This window comes from Electrophorus electricus, chromosome 20 (assembly GCF_013358815.1).
Source record: "Electrophorus electricus isolate fEleEle1 chromosome 20, fEleEle1.pri, whole genome shotgun sequence".
Lineage (NCBI taxonomy): Eukaryota > Metazoa > Chordata > Actinopteri > Gymnotiformes > Gymnotidae > Electrophorus > Electrophorus electricus.
The window spans coordinates 9782122-9798337 of NC_049554.1; the positions used below are offsets into that span (position 1 = coordinate 9782122).

Consider the following 16216-nt stretch of genomic DNA (forward strand, 5'->3'; position numbering starts at 1 on the left):
AGTCCCATTACACGCAAAGCCATGTCACAGGCATTACATCACCCATTTATTGCATGTATCTCCAAACACACCCTGGTGTAATTGCAAAATATGAACTCTGCTGCTCTCCATGGTAGATACATATCTCATGTTCCAAGATATCATTTCCAGCTGCAAAACAATGGGCACTTTTTTTTTTACCTTGTCAACTTTTCTGTAAAAGCAGTTTTACTGATTTATAAGCACAGTGGTCACACTGTGTAACATAGTAAGACACAAAAATTCATTTTTATTCTTTCAGTGAAGCATTAAGAATAACTATTGGTTGTGGTATTTTTATTTATTTATTTATTTTATTTTATTTTGACAAATAGACAGGAACCTGATCATCCTCAACTTACAACTAGACAGATCTTTGGAGTTATACTAGCTTAGTTCAGGGGTGCTTTTTCAGCTCGTTTGACTCAGTTGTAGTTTACCAGTTCTGTCACACTTTGAATCAGGTGCATCAGAGGAAAGAAACCAAGAAAGAAAGCATGTGCCAAGATTATGTTGTACTGTTGCCAGAGCCTTTTTCAGTTTCTATCAGATGCATTTATTCTGTTGTTCATTTAAACGCCCTACGGAAAATCTAGATCAAGCATTTTAAGCCAATAACAAGTTTATTATTAGTAATAACATATAAGAAAGGTTTACACTGCATTTATGTTTATGCTCTACTTGTTTTTCTCGGCTGGGTAAAATTAAGGTTATGTCATAAACTTGTCAACCTTTGTGAGCAAGAAAAGACCTGGGCCTATTCTCCAAAGGCCAGAGAGGGAGTGGGTAGTGAAATCACAGATCAGCTCTTACAGCTATGGATGTTGGCTATGAAGTGTTCTGGAAAAAGATCGGCTGGCTGTTTTGATCATGATTAAATGTGTTTTTTTATGTTGTGTCAGCATATCCTTACTTTGTTACTACCAAGTCTCCAATGAATAACTCCTGCCAAGATTCTTCATAGACACTGACAAATAATATTAAAAAATACATTTTCCTGCTTTAAAAATCCTTGAAGAAACACAGCCAAAGATAGCATTTGGTTTATGAAATTTGATTCTTGTGTGTTTGTGGTTCTCTCTAAAACAGTAACTTTCATCTAAACCAATTGTTTAAATATTGCAAATAAATATTGTTGTATTTAAGAAGGTCCTTTACAGTGTTTGCCTATATATAGCACTCTTCACATTTAAAGGAATGTCTTATGTGCTCCAAAATTATTTAGTCCATGTCTAAATACATTTAGGATTATTTGTAGTCTAAGGCAAGTACATTTTAAGTAAAACTAGGTTTGCATAATTAATATGTTTCAACCTGCCTAACAACCTGTTTTAAGGTGACGCCCCACTAAAAAATTTACCATAAGATACTACGCACATGTCGATTGCAGTTTTTATTTTTAAAAATGAAGTGTAAAGTTAAAGTTATTAAACTTGGCTTTTTTACTATTTACTGCGCTCTTTAATCTGACCATTGAAACTTTCCTAATGTGTAAATTAAACACTAAACTTGAGCATCTGGAGTACTGAGGTCTTTTCTTAAAACTCACTAGGTGAGTTTTTAAACCATAAATACACTGTATAGTATAAGCATCTGCTTTAGAGTCTACTCATTACACAACTGATTGTATGTAGCTACACAGTAGTTTCATATTACATTGGACAACCTAATAAATTAACCACAAATGAAAATCTATTGATTCCCTTTATAAAAATACACTTTATAAGAATTGTTGAATCCAATTTATTGATTAATTTATTTCTGTGTGCTTAAGTCCACCTGCACAGGTGCAAGACTACCTGGGCATATGCAGAACTGCTTATCACCTCAACCTCATAAGTAAGTAAGCAAAAGGCTCTGCCCCACATCTTTGTGACTAGCATTTTGTAAAATAAATAAATAAAAAAAAATAAAAGTCCATGTTTTCTTAGCCAAAGGCAAAGAGGAGTGAACACAAAGGGCAGTAAATAGATTTCCTAGAAAGTGTTGGGTACACTGTCAGTTGTATTCATGTTGTCCAAGCCTGTCTAACTCTCCTAGCCAGTATCTGTTCCACCCCCTCTAGTTCTACGAAATGTAGCCTCTTACTTACTTTTGTGTTTTAACTGTCCATGAGTTCTGCATTCTCTTAGGAGTGAAACATATTAGCAGGTTTTTCTGTGTTGTTCATGTTCGTAACCATTGGCCAGGTAATTCATGTTTGTAGCTATGACTAAAACTGGATTGTGGTTCTGTGTTTGATGTCATAATCCACAGGAGCTCTAAAAAGCCACTCAAAGCTGTGAGAGTGAAATTATAGAAGATCCATTATTACCTAAAATTTGATATGGGTTACTGTCACTCTACTCTTTCACATAAAAAGATGGCTGTCAAAACATTTACATTTCTAGAAGTCATTGTGGTTGTATTTTCTATGTAATACTAACTGAGTTGTATTCCTGGTGGAGGTAAAGATATTGGTAAAGAATACCCCCTACTGGCTGATGCAAGACCCTTTCAAACGGTTTAAATGGCTTCCCTATAAACTGTTTCAAGACAATATTTTTTCATAGCCTTTACATAATACATTGGCAATGGAAGTCAGCTCCTTCATTGTGTCTTAAACAAAGGGCTCAAAGCAGCTTACACATGTCATCATATGCTTAGTTTAAACTAAGATTTTAGGATACTAACAATGACCGTGTGAACAAAACAATTACAGTTTCAAATGTCTAATTCTAATACTAATTGTATTACATACCAACCAACCAGCTTCATCTTGGTAGTCGGCTACGAAATTCACAAGTCCAACTACACAACTTAGACTGTTCTAGAATAAGTGGGGCCATTTTGGATTCCACGAAAAATAAACAATTCATTGGGAATATACTGACTTCCATTATACTTTGGAAGAATTCAGAAAACGTATTTTAAGTTTTTGAGCTCGTAAGAAATCCAGTAGCTACAATTAAGGATAGGAACTAAATAAAAATGCGTGAAAGCTGGCGGTGATATTTCACTGTGACACGCGACTCGGCGTTGGCCAGAAGCACGTATTGAAATAAGGGATATGTAGCTAGCAGGCAAGCATATTTAACTTATATTGCTTGAATATGCAGAATTCGTATTTGTTAATAATGTCACAAGTGTGTAGAGATTGTTCCGCCGATATTAACATCTGTTTTGTTTAAAACCGTTCCAAGCTATTGTCGCTTCTTGCTATCTTGCTAATGCCATTTTGAGCGTGGTTCTCTCCGCACGCTGAGTCAAAACGGGAAAACTTGTGAAAAGTGATTCTTCCACTAGTAACATGTACGGTCATATATGACTGATCAGACTTGTCCAGTCAATGATGGAAGCGATATTCCAGGCTCCGAAACGTAGGGCAAAGATTTATGAATCATTCGACACGCCTCTTCCTATTCCATGTAGAAAAGATGCTTCCGAGCATCAGAAGAACCTCATATACAAAGCTGAAATAATTAATCATCATGTTATAGTCAGGAGAACTGACCATATGCTAGCGCTATATGGAAAGGTAGGCTTGTTTTCTAATATTTTTTATCCGTTTTTTTAAAAAAATATATATTTCGTTCTGACTATTTGTCCTGCCTTGTGAAAATGACCCACAGTGGTGTACATAATATGGTATATAGTATATAGTATGCTATATAGGGAAGGCTTACCTAAGTAGATAACCTATATGGAATATACACCAAATGTCGTCACCTTTGGCGATTATGATCTCCATAGCTACACTTTTGGAACGCTCTAAAGCAAACAGCAATATTGTTAACCCACTATGCATCTTACTATACATTAAAGAAATGAGTTAATATTAAATACAATAAAGCTTTAGTCTACAGTAATTCCATTTTTACATTTGTCATTACATGCCAGCTCACCTAGGCCTCCCAGTTCATGTCACAGATTTTCTGAGAAATTGCAATGTGAAAACTTCTGTTAATTTAATGAGACCTTGTAAAATCATACAGCACTACTCCAAATACTTTTTTAGTTATGAAGTTAGACCCTTTTGATATTCTTTGTATGTATATTGTAAGACTCACCAACTTAACTGGATTATTTTACAATTTGTACTGAACATCCAAGAAGCCCTAAAGATAATTTGCAACATGTTTTCATTTAAATCAAATTTTAACCTATTGAAGAATCTTGAATTTTCAAAAAAATTAATGTTAAAGTTGTCACATCTGGAAGTTATTTGGTCTTGCATAACAAATTGTCACAGAGCTTGCTAAATATAGTTTCAGAGCTAAAAATAATAAATAAATTTCCCAAGAATGATTATTCTGTTTTCTTGGAATCTTTATGGGAAAGAGTCATATGTAAATAATTGTCAATATATATAAGCGAATGAATGTAATACTAACTGAGCTGTATTTCTTATGCAGCCTTCATATTGGTAATGAATACCTCCTACTGGCTTGTGCAAAACCCTTCTAGTTTCCGTTAAACTGTACTTAAGCCAAGATTGTTTTCATTGCGGTGCTAATGGAAGTCAGCTTTATTGATTATTCCATACAGAGTTTTGTCCTTCCATTTGAATGGCAGTGTGCATTCTGTTTTATTACCTAGAACTAACCAGCTTCATGTTGATAGTCGGCTACGAAACTCACAATTCCATCTACGCAACTTGGCTGTTCTAAAATAAATGGGGCTATTTTTGATTTTATGAATCATAAACAATGCATTGGGAATAAACTAACTTCCATTGTACATGTTTGGAATAATACAGGGAGCTTATTTTAGTAGTTTATTGGGACATTTTTGCATCTCATAAGAGATCAAAGATATTCCTTCTTCATCATTACATTTTTGGAAAATAGATTTTAGTTTTTCATCATTTCACCAGCTGTAATATTACATCCCGTGGTTTTATTTCATAGGTAGATATTTGTAATATGTTGAATGCAAAGTTTTCTATCTCTTTGTGATACCTCCAGAGGTTTTCATTGGGGTCAAGAATTTGTAAATTGGTACAGCTGAACTGATTTCTCACATTGTCAACTAGTAGCATTATAAAATCAAGTCTGGCTGATCCAACCTGAAACATACCCAGAAGTATGTAAAAGAGTACAATCCAAATTAATTTCATCATTAAGCAGTTTCATATGACAGTGAGATCATGAAGTCCTGTTCTATTGGGGGAGGGGGAGCCTACAAGGAGAGGCTCTGTCACTAGACAGTAATGGAAGTTCATCTTTCCAATTTGGCTAAGTTGGCTACAGACAAGGAACTAGTTGGGATGTGGCTGTTCTGATTTGATATAGGATGCCACCGTGTATTTGCTTCACCAGAAGCACTGTTTGGTGAAATATAGCTTCAGACACAGTGGTGCGATCCCTTCAGCTTGGATATCACTTGTTTCTCAGCTTCAATGCAATTTTAATTTGTAATATTTCATGTTCCTCTGGATTTGTCCACTCCATTTACAGAAAAGTATTAAACATCATCTTTTACATATTGTCAACAAATGTTAACAGTTTCCCCTAAAAAGGTTTCAAGGAAGTTGGAAAGATCCTTCTAGGGGAAATATATCCCTAGATCTTAAATCTTAAAATAGGGATTTTCAGCTCTGAAGCTTTATTTAGCAAGATCTGTGGCTCTCACTTTTTGTGCAGCACCAAATTAACTTCCAGATGTGATAGAACTGTATTAATACTACATAGAAATAAAATTTGGTTGAAGGAAAGTGAAAACTAGTGGAGATATAAATTTTTGAAAATGAAAGATTCTTCAGTTGGTTAAAATTTGATTTATGTTTGTTAATTTCATTGCTGTAAAACACCCAGCAACAAATAATTACATGAATACATGTTGCAAATTATGCTTAGAGCTTCTTGGAGGTTCAATACAAATTTCAACCCAGTCCAGTGAAACATATAGGTAGTTGGTGAAGTTTACAATACAATGAACTGCAAAATGATAAAACTTTTTTAAAAATAGTAAAACATATTCGGTGTAGAACTACATGATTTTTCAAGGTCTCATGAATTTAATAGAAGTCTCCCAGAGATTTTCTGAGATAAAAGTTTTTTATTTTTCCAAGAAAATCCATGGCATGAACTGGGAGGGCTAGGTGAGTTGGCGTGGAATGACCCATTTGGGAAAAAAACCTGAAACACAACAAACATTATGTGATGTATGCGCAGTAATCCTTGGTAAGACCATTGGGTAGATGAGAGAAAGCAACAGGACACCTGCAAATCAATCTAAGTTCTATTACAAAAGATGTGCTTAACATTGTGAATTGAATTTTCCATTGATCTCATAAAATTAAAATTACTAATTTTTTTGTGTGCATGTGTGTGTAATTTCAGGGTTACTTTGGTAAAGGAGTTCTGTCGAGAAGTAGACCTGAACACACTATTTCTGAACGGTGGGAATGTGGGTATTGACATAAACTGATATTCATATCAGTACATTGAAATCTCAACTGCCAAGTTATAATGCAACAAACATTTGACTTGCAATATTTGTTTGATCTAGACATAGGTGACAAATGTTTGCCTGTCATCTGCTTGTCAAAGTAAGTACTTTGAAGCCATATTATAACATCTTTGTATGATTTCTGTTATCTTTGTTGTTAGACCTGTATTCTCCAAGAATATTCAAGCCAAAATCTTAAATATATCACAATTTACATCAGGCAGCATCAGTCTCTTTTATAGAAGTTCCATGTAGTCTTTCAAGTACACAACAGGAAAAAGTCAGGATGCAAAAAGAAATTAGACAGAAAGGTGAAACGTTATTTGCCTGACGTGGTGAAAGTGAGAGAAATGTCAAATCACTTAATCCTACATGGAATGTGTGTTCTTATGAAAAAACCCTGAATACCCAAATTTTTAGTCATACTTGTGGGAAAAAGCCCAAAATGTTGCACTGAAGATTCATATTTACTGTTTTTAACTTTGAAAATTGTATAAACTATGCAGTGCATATTATGTAATGTAATATGTAAATATAAATATAAATGTATTAATATTTTTATTCTCTGACAAAGCCAAGATAATATATCCAAATGTCAGTTGTAAACCAACCATGTTTTTGCTAATATGTTTGAATTTTGTCATTAATCCTTTGACATTTAAACAGCACACAATCATCCTATTAACAATAAGGAAATCTGTATCTGTACCAGGTACCAGAAACATGTGAGGTGGGCCCACTCAGTTCTCCTGGCCCAGGGATTGGATGAAGAAGTTGTGAATGATATGCTGCAGAAGCTGACGTATCCCATTGAGCTAGACCTAAGAGAAGAGCCTGGCAGAAACCCATGCAGCTCTGAAGAGAATCAAGAGCCAAGAGCACCTCAGACACCAGCTTCCTTCAGTGCGAGTCAGGACCAGTCAATGGAGGAAGCAACCACTGGAAAAGAAGGGAGCAACCAGGAAAAGGACTTTGGAGCTCCAGCGGCTGAATTATCACATAGGCAAGGGAATCCCCTCTATGATCCTCTGTCTGAACTCTATCCCCAAGAGCCTGAGTCAGTGGATCCAGCTGCGCTGACAGTGGTCAAATGCAGAAGACACGACGACTGGATCATCCACTGTGGATGTTGGCCAGATGAGAGCCAAATGGCAAGCATTCTGTCAAACTCCAGCGCCCAAGGCCATGGTCTGTCTGGAGCTTGTGACTATGTTCTGGTGGAGGAACTTGATGAAGAGGATAGTGGAGATCCTAATCAGAATAACATCTCCAATGTAAATGCACACAAACATGACAACATTACATATTTTAAAGATTGAACTGCACTTACTCTCAGGTAGTTGCATGTTTCTTAGTGTCTGCTTGTGTGAAAGTGAGGCCTTGCAGTCTCTGCTCAGATACTGAAACTGATTAGCTACTGAAAAATCTAAAGTTGGAAATCCTCAGACGGCAATTGAATTAGACACTGCAAATGGCAAATTCCACACTCTAATATTTTGTCTTTAAATGGAAGGTCTGTAAGTAGATGCTGTACCTAAGTAGGTGTGTGCAATAACCATTGACTACTACTTCCTCCTGTGTCCAAGGTCAGGACAGGCAAATTGGTTTGCAGAATAAACCCTTTTAACATGATGGAATACCTTCAGCTCAGTTATGAAGAGGTAAAGCAATTAATTCACATGCTAGAAGGATCTCTTTTTTGCCAAAACTTATGCATGGTTTTATTAATAATATATTACTGTATATACAGCTGCATCTTGTAACAGGCTTCCAAAGCACACCGCTATTACAGTGGCTTGCTATTAATAGGCAGATGTGTTTTCTTGTGAAGGTGGAGACGTGATAAATGCCTCAATTAAGCCGTATTGTCACAGCTGGATTTGATAGAGGGAATTCAGCATACCAAGCCAGCACAAACAGTTGACGGAGCCACAAACATAGATCTCCTGTGGCCCCTCTCCCTACAGGCTAATGTTAACACAAGCCCCCTCAAGGATTAACATGTTGATGCTAAAATTCTAGTGGATGAACATAAGTAAAACCAAATTCGTTTCTAACATAATGTACCCAAGAGTGTAGTCAAAGAGTCACAGTGCAAGGAAAAAATAAATGTGTGCTGTTTAATGTACGGTTATTTACTGTCTGGTTTGTACTTTTTACCTTTCAACAAAATGCACTGTGTATGCACTGTGTTGACTTGGTGTAAGGGCCTGGAAAGCCACAGTCAGTTTGAAGTTATGCCTCACAGAGATCCTGTTGTGAAGCCATTCACTCACACTAATTGTAAAAGGAAGTTGAGATCTATGGTTTTCTCTTTAACTCATTAGTCTCTTATGCTCTTCTATATTGCAGGCTTTCTTCTTGGTCTATGCACTTGGATGCTTGTCGATTTATTACGATGGGGTACGTTTTCTCTCATACAGACAAACTTTGTCAAATGCCATAACATCTCTATCTTTCAGAGGTTATAAAACAGTGATTTCTGGTTTCTTCTTCAGGAGCCACTGTCAGTTCTTAAGGTGTGGGCCATGTTTCGTTCAGCACAGCCCAACTTTGAAACCACGTATGCAGCCTATCACTACTTCCGCAGTAGAGGCTGGGTTCCCAAGTCGGGCATTAAATACGGAGCAGATTTAAGTAAGGAAGTTAGACTGCATCACTTACTGTCTAGACTTGAACATCCTTATTACAAATAAATGCTTTGTTTGTGTTTCACTTCAAAACCTTGACTTAAGCGATTAAGCTGTAAGCGGGTTTCAATAATATCTTAATCGGGCAGTGGTAGCTCAGTGGTTAAGGTATATGCCTTGTAATCATAAAGTTGCCACTTCAAGCTTCACCACTGCTTACATACCACTGTTGGGCCACTGAGCAAGACCCTAAACCCTCAATTGCTCAAAGTTGTACTCAGTCTTGATTGTAAGTCACTTTGGATAAAAGCTTCCACTAAAATGCCATAAATGTAAATGCTGGGGGAAGCAGTATCTCAGTGGTTAAGGTACTTGACTTGTAATCGGAAGGTTGCCAGTTCAGTCCCCACCACTGTCAAGCTGCCTCTATTGGGCCCCTGAGCAAGGCCCTTAACCCTCAATTGTTCATTATATTCAGTCATAATTGTAAGTTGCTTCAGATAAAACCTTCAGCTAAATGCTGTAAATGTAATTGTCTAGTTCAGGTTTTTGATTCCAGTGCTGGTCCTGCTCATTTTAGTGCTTATCCCATTCCTAGCACATTGGATTTGATGCTTCAAGTCCATCATGAGTTTTAAATGGGTGTGTTGGTGAAAAGCCTGAAGTTTGTACTACTGGGGAGTGTTTGGAGCAAAACTGGGAAATCCTCATCAAGTTCTCATTATTGTATTAAAATGTTGGTCTCTCATTTCTAGATGTCAAGCTCCACCTGATTGCAATCAATGCAATAGATTTTCCGTTCGGTTTTAAGTAGTGGTAGATAACAAGTGAATTATTTACACAGACTAAGCATTGCTTTCCTTTATCCCCTTACCTGTTTGTCTGCTCTCTTAATGTCAAGGCCAGGAAACTGAGTCTTGGCAGTGAGCTTGGAGAGCACAAGACTGAAATCATTGGTGCTCAGCAGCACCGATCCTGACACACAATTCTCATGCCTGATGCCGTTTAGAATTACATCATTTTTTATTGTTCTAGCACCACTACTGAAGTTTTCTTTAATAATTTGGTTTCTTCCACAGTGCTGTATCGGAAGGGGCCACCGTTTTATCATGCAAGGTTGGTGCTGAAATATGATATAGATGATTTAGAAATGTGTTTAGGTGGGGAAGCCACATTGCTGCTCTGTCCATGTTGAGATGTCTTGTCCCAACATAACGCTGTGTTTTAGAGATAAATTCTGCGTTTATTGTTTAGTGACAGGGATATGTGCCTTAAGAGGAAGAATGGTCATTCAAAAATAAGCACCTCTCTGAATTAGTTTTAAATCTGTTTACTTTAAACAAACTTGCATCTATAAAATGCATTATGTCATTAAGAAGCATGCAAATATGAATTTGTCTTTTTAAGTTTTAACACGTATTTGAAGGTGCGATGACATTTTGCAGTTGCACTTATAGTGTGGTGGTGCCACTTATTTCATCTGTCTGTCCTGGTGTTGTGCAGCTACTCTGTAGTGGTGGAGAGAGTTAAAGAATCATTCCAAGGTGCTCCACTGAGGCCCTTCAACTGGAGGTCTTTCGCCGCCCTCAGCAGAGTCACTTGTAACGTCTCAAAGGTAAGGCATCATCTTCAGCATAATCGACAACTTTAACATTCGTAAGTGAAAGAACAGGTCCCTCTCCCCCATGTTTGCTATGCAGGAGTTGATGCTTTGTTACATCATCATGCCACCAGATATGAGGGATGAGGTGTTCTTACCAGAGTTCCTGAAAAGAGTCAAAGTTCAGGTCAGACATTTGACTGGGCTTTAGATTTCATTACATTTAGTTCTTATGTGTGTGAATGACTTTCTGGGGATTTTGTTACAGGAGCTCATTGTAAGCAGATGGATATCTTCAAGAGAACGAATGGAGCAGGAAGAAATTTAGACAACTTAATTTCTTGTTTATCAGTAAACTGTTTACAGATTATCTTTCAGTGTGAATAAAGATACCTTGTGCACTGCATTAATTTGTTTTCTTTAATGTTAATTCAAGATACAGACACACGATTCCTGGATTACCTGAAGGAAACAACAGACAAAGTGATACACTGAAACAAAACCCACTAGGGTGTGCCCTTGAACAATACAGTATGTTTTTGTTTTGGTTTTTTTAGCTCCTTATCGGGGGGAGATATTCTACTTTTTATAAACAAAAGATTTTATGCAGGTCCAAGCAGCCAGATATATTGAGAAGCATAGTTGTTTTATTGAAGGACAATGTTAATACAAGATTCAGGAGTAGTTTCTCGTATGAATAAGAAAATATCTGATTGTGGTCTGCCCACTCTCTTAAATCAGCATGACACCTACTTTTATACTTTTACAGAAAAAAAACTTTTTAGTCATAATTTTGGACAGGTGCCCAAAATAGGTTATTTTCATTCTTTATTATTGTAAAGTTATATTCATTCTTTAATGCTGTAATGTTATTTATCTTATCAGCAAAGGGCTTGTGTGGGATTATTTAATTCCAACCATCAGATTAAACGAGTGGGAACAATGTACGCTCCTTCTTACCTGGATTGCAACTCTGTAGTCACACTTGCAGATAAGATTTCACACTGCTGCTCTGAACCCGGACACTTCGCTCGGGTGCAGAGCCTAGAAGGAAACCCGTACATACAAACTACAGTGAGTTCAAGACTTGCTCTCCCCTTAGTCCCCGTCGCTTTGACCTCCCCGCACGTCTTCCTTTAGGCTGTTGACGATGTAGAAGTGGTTCTTGGAAATCTCCTGGCATAGTAGGCTGTACTTAGAAGCCTGTTTGATGCGTGGCAGCACAAAGGTACGAGTGAACTCGTCTTTACTGAGGGCTCGCTTGGACTGTGTGGCCAGCATGCGGTTTATGAAGGTCAGGGTGAAACTGTAGCAGTTGTGGCTCTCTTCATGGAAGCTGTGGAGAGAGCACGGGAGACAACCTCTGACTGACATGGAGTCTGGTGTGCGGTCACAGATTAAAGAAAAGATAAATCAGTGATTCAGTGACTCCTGAAACAAACATTTGATTTAGAAGACCACAGGAGTTTGACTTTAAAGGAAACAACACGTTTATTGTGTAGAGATTAGAAAATGAAATCTCCCCAGTAACATGTGTGTATATATATATACCTTTGACACAGTGGATCCCACATTTGTGCAGAGGAGAACTTCTCTAAGTATTGATCCCATTGATTGATGAGATTGTACATGTCTGGCTGCACTAAGGGTATGCTGATGCACCTTTCCCAGCCCTGGTGGTCTCTGCAGACCCCGTTCTTGGTGTAGTTATATACTACTCCTTTACAACAACAAAATGTATTATCCGGTTAGGGTTCTGTTCAATTGTATATATTCCTGATAACTAGCAAATATAAATGAAGTTACATTCATTGGCTTCTTTATGTGCGCAAATTAGTAATTATACATTTAACCTGTTTTCATCTTACATAAGGTATTCATGTTCCTAATACATGAATACACACATTTGCTGAAAGGTGATTGAATCCTTCCCCATAACAAAATAAACTGATTGATGAGTAAAGTAATGAATAGAAAAAATGTGTAAAATTATAAACAATGCATGACATTGGGTAACAACAGTACATAGATACCATTTGTGTCAGTAATTCCAGTATGTAGGTCTGATCCACCATTAAATTCCCTGCAGAAGAAATGTAAAAATGACAGTTTTTTTTTTTTTTTTATCCTTTTCTTTTGAACAACTGAACATTATTCTACAGAGATGCATCAACTCTTAACATTTAAGCTCAGCCATACCTGAGAGTGTTTGCCTCTGTAGGAGCAACAAGGAAAGCGCACAGCACCTTGTGTCCGTTGGAGAAAGGGTTTGGCACACTGACAGGAGCTTCCTCTAGCCTCTTACCACTGAAGCTTACCCCACACTCAGGGCACTGCTCGGGGACGAAGAAACAAAAGATGGCCTTGCCACAGTGACTGAATTTGATCACGTTTTTCTCCATGGAGGGCAATCATGGGGGCAGCTAGCAGCTCGGAGTACTCTCCACAGCCTCCTGTTTCCTACTGGTGAGCTAGCGCTAGAAACAGTGGAGGCCAACAGGTGCCTTTCTGCAGTCTCATGCCTATTGGATGTTTGTCAGGAGCCTATCAGGTTGCAGCTAACCCTACACCTATGGAATGGTAGTGTCTGTTTGCACTTTTTTAATGCTTAATTGCATGCAAGCTACTGTGTCTGTCCATACTTGCTTGCTTTTATAAAGAACAAGTTAGCACAAGAGTACGAGCATCTCAGAACTATTTAAGATTCCATTCAGCTGCAGTCTTTCTATTTTTTAATCCTATGTACACAAAATGGTAAATACAAATGTGAAATTATATCTTTATTTTATAAACATTTGAAATAAATTACAGGTTGCACATTTTTGTGATCTAATTGTACCAGAAAATGGCTCATACTGTACAAATTCATAAATGTTACATGAAGTGACTTTGCAGAGAAGCTCGAGGGCTCCATCTACATTGGTATGGTGTGAGTTACAGGTTTTCCAGGTCCACATGGAAGTGCCAATCTGGTTTTCTAAAAATAAATTCACATAAGTTCATACCTCTCAGTTAGAATATACAGACTTCCTCATACTCATAAGTCACAGAGCACAACACAGTCACAGCAGTATAACTAGCTATAAAGCAATCTAATTGAATTTTTAAAAAAATACTGTACATATCATTTGATGATCTGTAGACTAAAATCAAAATAGCTATATATATCAATATCCAGGACTAGGCATAATCCAGGAAATCACACTGCAAGAAAATAAATTACTGAACTCTGGTTTGAGTTTGAATTGTTTAAATTAATAAATAAATTTATACAAAATGTTCTATATTCATGACAGTGGTTTATCAGTACTGTTCTGAGCCCTGTACTTTAACATTTTATGAACCCCTGGAAAGACCATAGGAATTATAGATTTGCCTTAGCAAGTACATTAAAGGTTACTTATTAAAGCACACATATAAATATAACAAGTGATGGTGTTTACAATATCACATTACTTAAACCATCAGTTTCTACCTGATCCAGTATCCACAGCAACATACTGACAGAGGTAGGTAGAGGAGCCAAAATCTGTAGTCAAGTAAAAGTACTGTTACTTTAACATAATAATTACTCAAGCTACTTTTCATAAATGTAATCATTTGAGTCTCCCAGGAAAATGTGCCTGTTCGCTGTTCATTATTTTGGTCCACTGTCCAGTTTTGTAACTTATTAAAGCAAAGCAGTGGCACTTAGTGATCATAAGTGGCACTTAGTGATCATCCCCGACTCTCCTACACTTGAAAGGTTGTGGCGAAATGTACAAAATGTAAACATTATTTTAAAATATAACAGAGGAAATGTACATTTTTGATTTCGTAAATATATTTGACTAAGAGTATAAAATACCCTCTTTTAAAACAACTCTTACAACTTCTTCAAAAAGTTACTTAGGCAAATGTAAGGAAGTAAATGTAGCATGTTACTATCCCCCTCTGCATACTCTGAAATTAAGTGCTTTGATACCATCTAAAAGGAAAGCATTACTATCAACTTAAATTATTTTTATATTACTATTAAAATCTATTTCAATCCATGAACAATTTTTGATAATATGTGAATATTACTTCTAAGAAAGATATTTATTTTAATATTTAAAGCTATTAACTAATTATGAATAATTAATTAATAATTAACAAATACATATTTGGTATTTTTTAAATCAAATTGGGATTTTTGTACTTGCCATAATGTTTAAGACCAATCGTTATTTTGTAATTCATTTTTCTCGTATGTACTTTCCTGCTAAATACCAGAAATTAAGGGACTGTAAAAGAAGCTAACCACTTTCCTTATACTGACTTGATGTTCCATGGATATCAATTATTACACAATTTGAAGTGACCTTAAAATTAGCTAAAACTTAATGCATTTACAACAAAAATTTTAATAGTGAATCTGGGTATTAACAGTGATTCCACATTGAAATGAGCTTTTATTTAATATACAGCTATCTGTCCAGAAGAAGTGCCATTTGGTAAGCCATTCTGAAGCTTTTGAACTCTCATTTACCAGAAGCACTGACTAAACTGAGGATATCTTTGTCAACAATGTAAAAGCCATGCTGCAGTATTTCCTCATACACCTTTATGTACATGGTGGCTTGTTTCATTCTGGGTAACACATGCATACCAGTAAACTCATCTCTGCTGAGAGATCCTTTGATATCTAGTGATCGCATGTGATTTATGAATGTCAAGGCAAAACCATAGCAACAAGACCCAAACTCCCTCTCCTCATGGAACCTGCAAAATAAAAACACCGGAATTAGTATACTGTACTGGAGAGTGATGTTATAGATTAAAAATATGTTTATAACAAGATAATACGTCTTTAAATGAAATGCCAATTTGATAATGTGTGTATTCATGCAGTAGATGTTATTTCCGTCGTGATAATCTATTAATGCAGAAATAATTCACATACAGCTCTGGAATCCATGTTGGAAGTGTCGAAAACAGCTGAAGCTCCTTATCCCATGAATCGCTTAAAGCGTCTCTCCAAGGTGGAACCAATTGCATACAGATACACTGTTCCCATCCATGTTCGTCCGTCCGGACTCCTGACAGTGTATAGTTATAGACCAAACCTGAAGGTATAGGTACATTTGTTTTGTTTTTTATTTAACGGTAGCTTGCTTAAAAATAAAGACCACCTAGAACAAACAAATTAAGCTGAAGCAAGAATACCTTTTGTGTTTGAGAGACCAACATGCAACTCCGACTCTTGCGATTCTCTTAAAGGGAAATAAAGCGCCCCAAATAGTGTAAGAAGTATAACGAGTGTACATGTTTCTTCACATATATTGACTAAATCCTGTATGTTAATAGGGTGTGTTAAACGTACCGTAGAGACGACGGTCCATCTTTTGCTCCTATCAGAAACGCACACGAAACTTGGTGGCCATTCGTAAACGGATAGGGAATCGCTACAGGTGCGTCTAACAGCCCCAAAACGAGAGGTTCGTGACAAATGGGACAAAGATCACTTTGAGCACATGATTGATTTTGTTTATAGAATGAGCATGAGGTAGCATTT

General features: G+C 36.7%; 3 protein-coding genes across 7 annotated transcripts in view; 1 reads left to right on the forward strand and 2 right to left on the reverse strand.

The window, feature by feature from the left end:
* The first annotated feature begins 3025 nt into the window (after positions 1-3025).
* On the forward strand, positions 3026-11086 carry tsen2 (TSEN2 tRNA splicing endonuclease subunit). 3 transcript variants are annotated; one of them, XM_027029341.2, is made up of 11 exons: positions 3026-3535; positions 6342-6408; positions 6511-6550; positions 7163-7724; positions 8037-8111; positions 8803-8853; positions 8949-9087; positions 10160-10196; positions 10584-10695; positions 10781-10867; positions 10949-11086. In XM_027029341.2, the coding sequence occupies exons 1-11, from the start codon at positions 3347-3349 to the stop codon at positions 11006-11008; spliced, it is 1419 nt and encodes a 472-aa protein (XP_026885142.2). In that variant the 5' UTR covers positions 3026-3346; the 3' UTR covers positions 11009-11086. The 3 variants fall into 3 exon arrangements, with proteins under 3 accessions (XP_026885142.2, XP_026885143.2, XP_026885144.2); XM_027029343.2 differs by having other exon boundaries at positions 3447-3535; positions 6342-6400; XM_027029342.2 differs by lacking the exon at positions 8037-8111.
* A 221-nt stretch (positions 11087-11307) lies between these two features.
* LOC113589605 (MKRN2 opposite strand protein) lies at positions 11308-13145 on the reverse strand. Its single transcript, XM_027029344.2, has 4 exons — positions 12880-13145; positions 12714-12763; positions 12232-12400; positions 11308-12016 (listed from the first exon to the last, which is right to left on the reverse strand). The coding sequence occupies exons 1-4, from the start codon at positions 13080-13082 to the stop codon at positions 11779-11781; spliced, it is 660 nt and encodes a 219-aa protein (XP_026885145.2). The 5' UTR covers positions 13083-13145; the 3' UTR covers positions 11308-11778.
* A 304-nt stretch (positions 13146-13449) lies between these two features.
* Positions 13450-16216, reverse strand: part of mkrn2os.1 (MKRN2 opposite strand, tandem duplicate 1) — a 2900-nt gene continuing 133 nt past the window's right edge. Inside the window, exons 1-6 of one of the 3 annotated variants that reach the window (XM_027029327.2) lie at positions 16025-16216; positions 15868-15914; positions 15605-15740; positions 15311-15423; positions 14156-14209; positions 13450-13657 (exon numbers count right to left, since the gene is read on the reverse strand). The exon at positions 16025-16216 is cut by the window's right edge and continues 133 nt beyond it. In XM_027029327.2, coding sequence (XP_026885128.2) covers positions 13461-13657; positions 14156-14209; positions 15311-15423; positions 15605-15740; positions 15868-15914; positions 16025-16216 — 739 coding nt within the window. In that variant the 3' untranslated portion in view covers positions 13450-13460. Of the gene's footprint in view, positions 13658-14155; positions 14210-15310; positions 15424-15604; positions 15768-15867; positions 15915-16024 lie in introns of all 3 variants that reach the window. The other 2 variants (XM_027029326.2, XM_027029328.2) reach the window with 2 other exon arrangements.

Coding starts and splice junctions, on each gene's coding strand:
- tsen2 (XM_027029341.2), top strand. CDS start 3,347: ATGATGGAAGCGATATTCCAGGCTCCGAAACGTAGGGCAAAGATTTAT. Junction 6,409..6,510: donor TATTTCTGAACGGTGGGAAT/GTGGGTATTGAC, acceptor TGTTTGATCTAG/ACATAGGTGACAAATGTTTG. Junction 8,854..8,948: donor TGTCGATTTATTACGATGGG/GTACGTTTTCTC, acceptor TTTCTTCTTCAG/GAGCCACTGTCAGTTCTTAA.
- LOC113589605 (XM_027029344.2), bottom strand. CDS start 13,082: ATGGAGAAAAACGTGATCAAATTCAGTCACTGTGGCAAGGCCATCTTT. Junction 12,401..12,713: donor TGGAATTACTGACACAAATG/GTATCTATGTAC, acceptor GTTGTTGTAAAG/GAGTAGTATATAACTACACC. Junction 12,017..12,231: donor TGGGATCCACTGTGTCAAAG/GTATATATATAT, acceptor CTCTCTCCACAG/CTTCCATGAAGAGAGCCACA.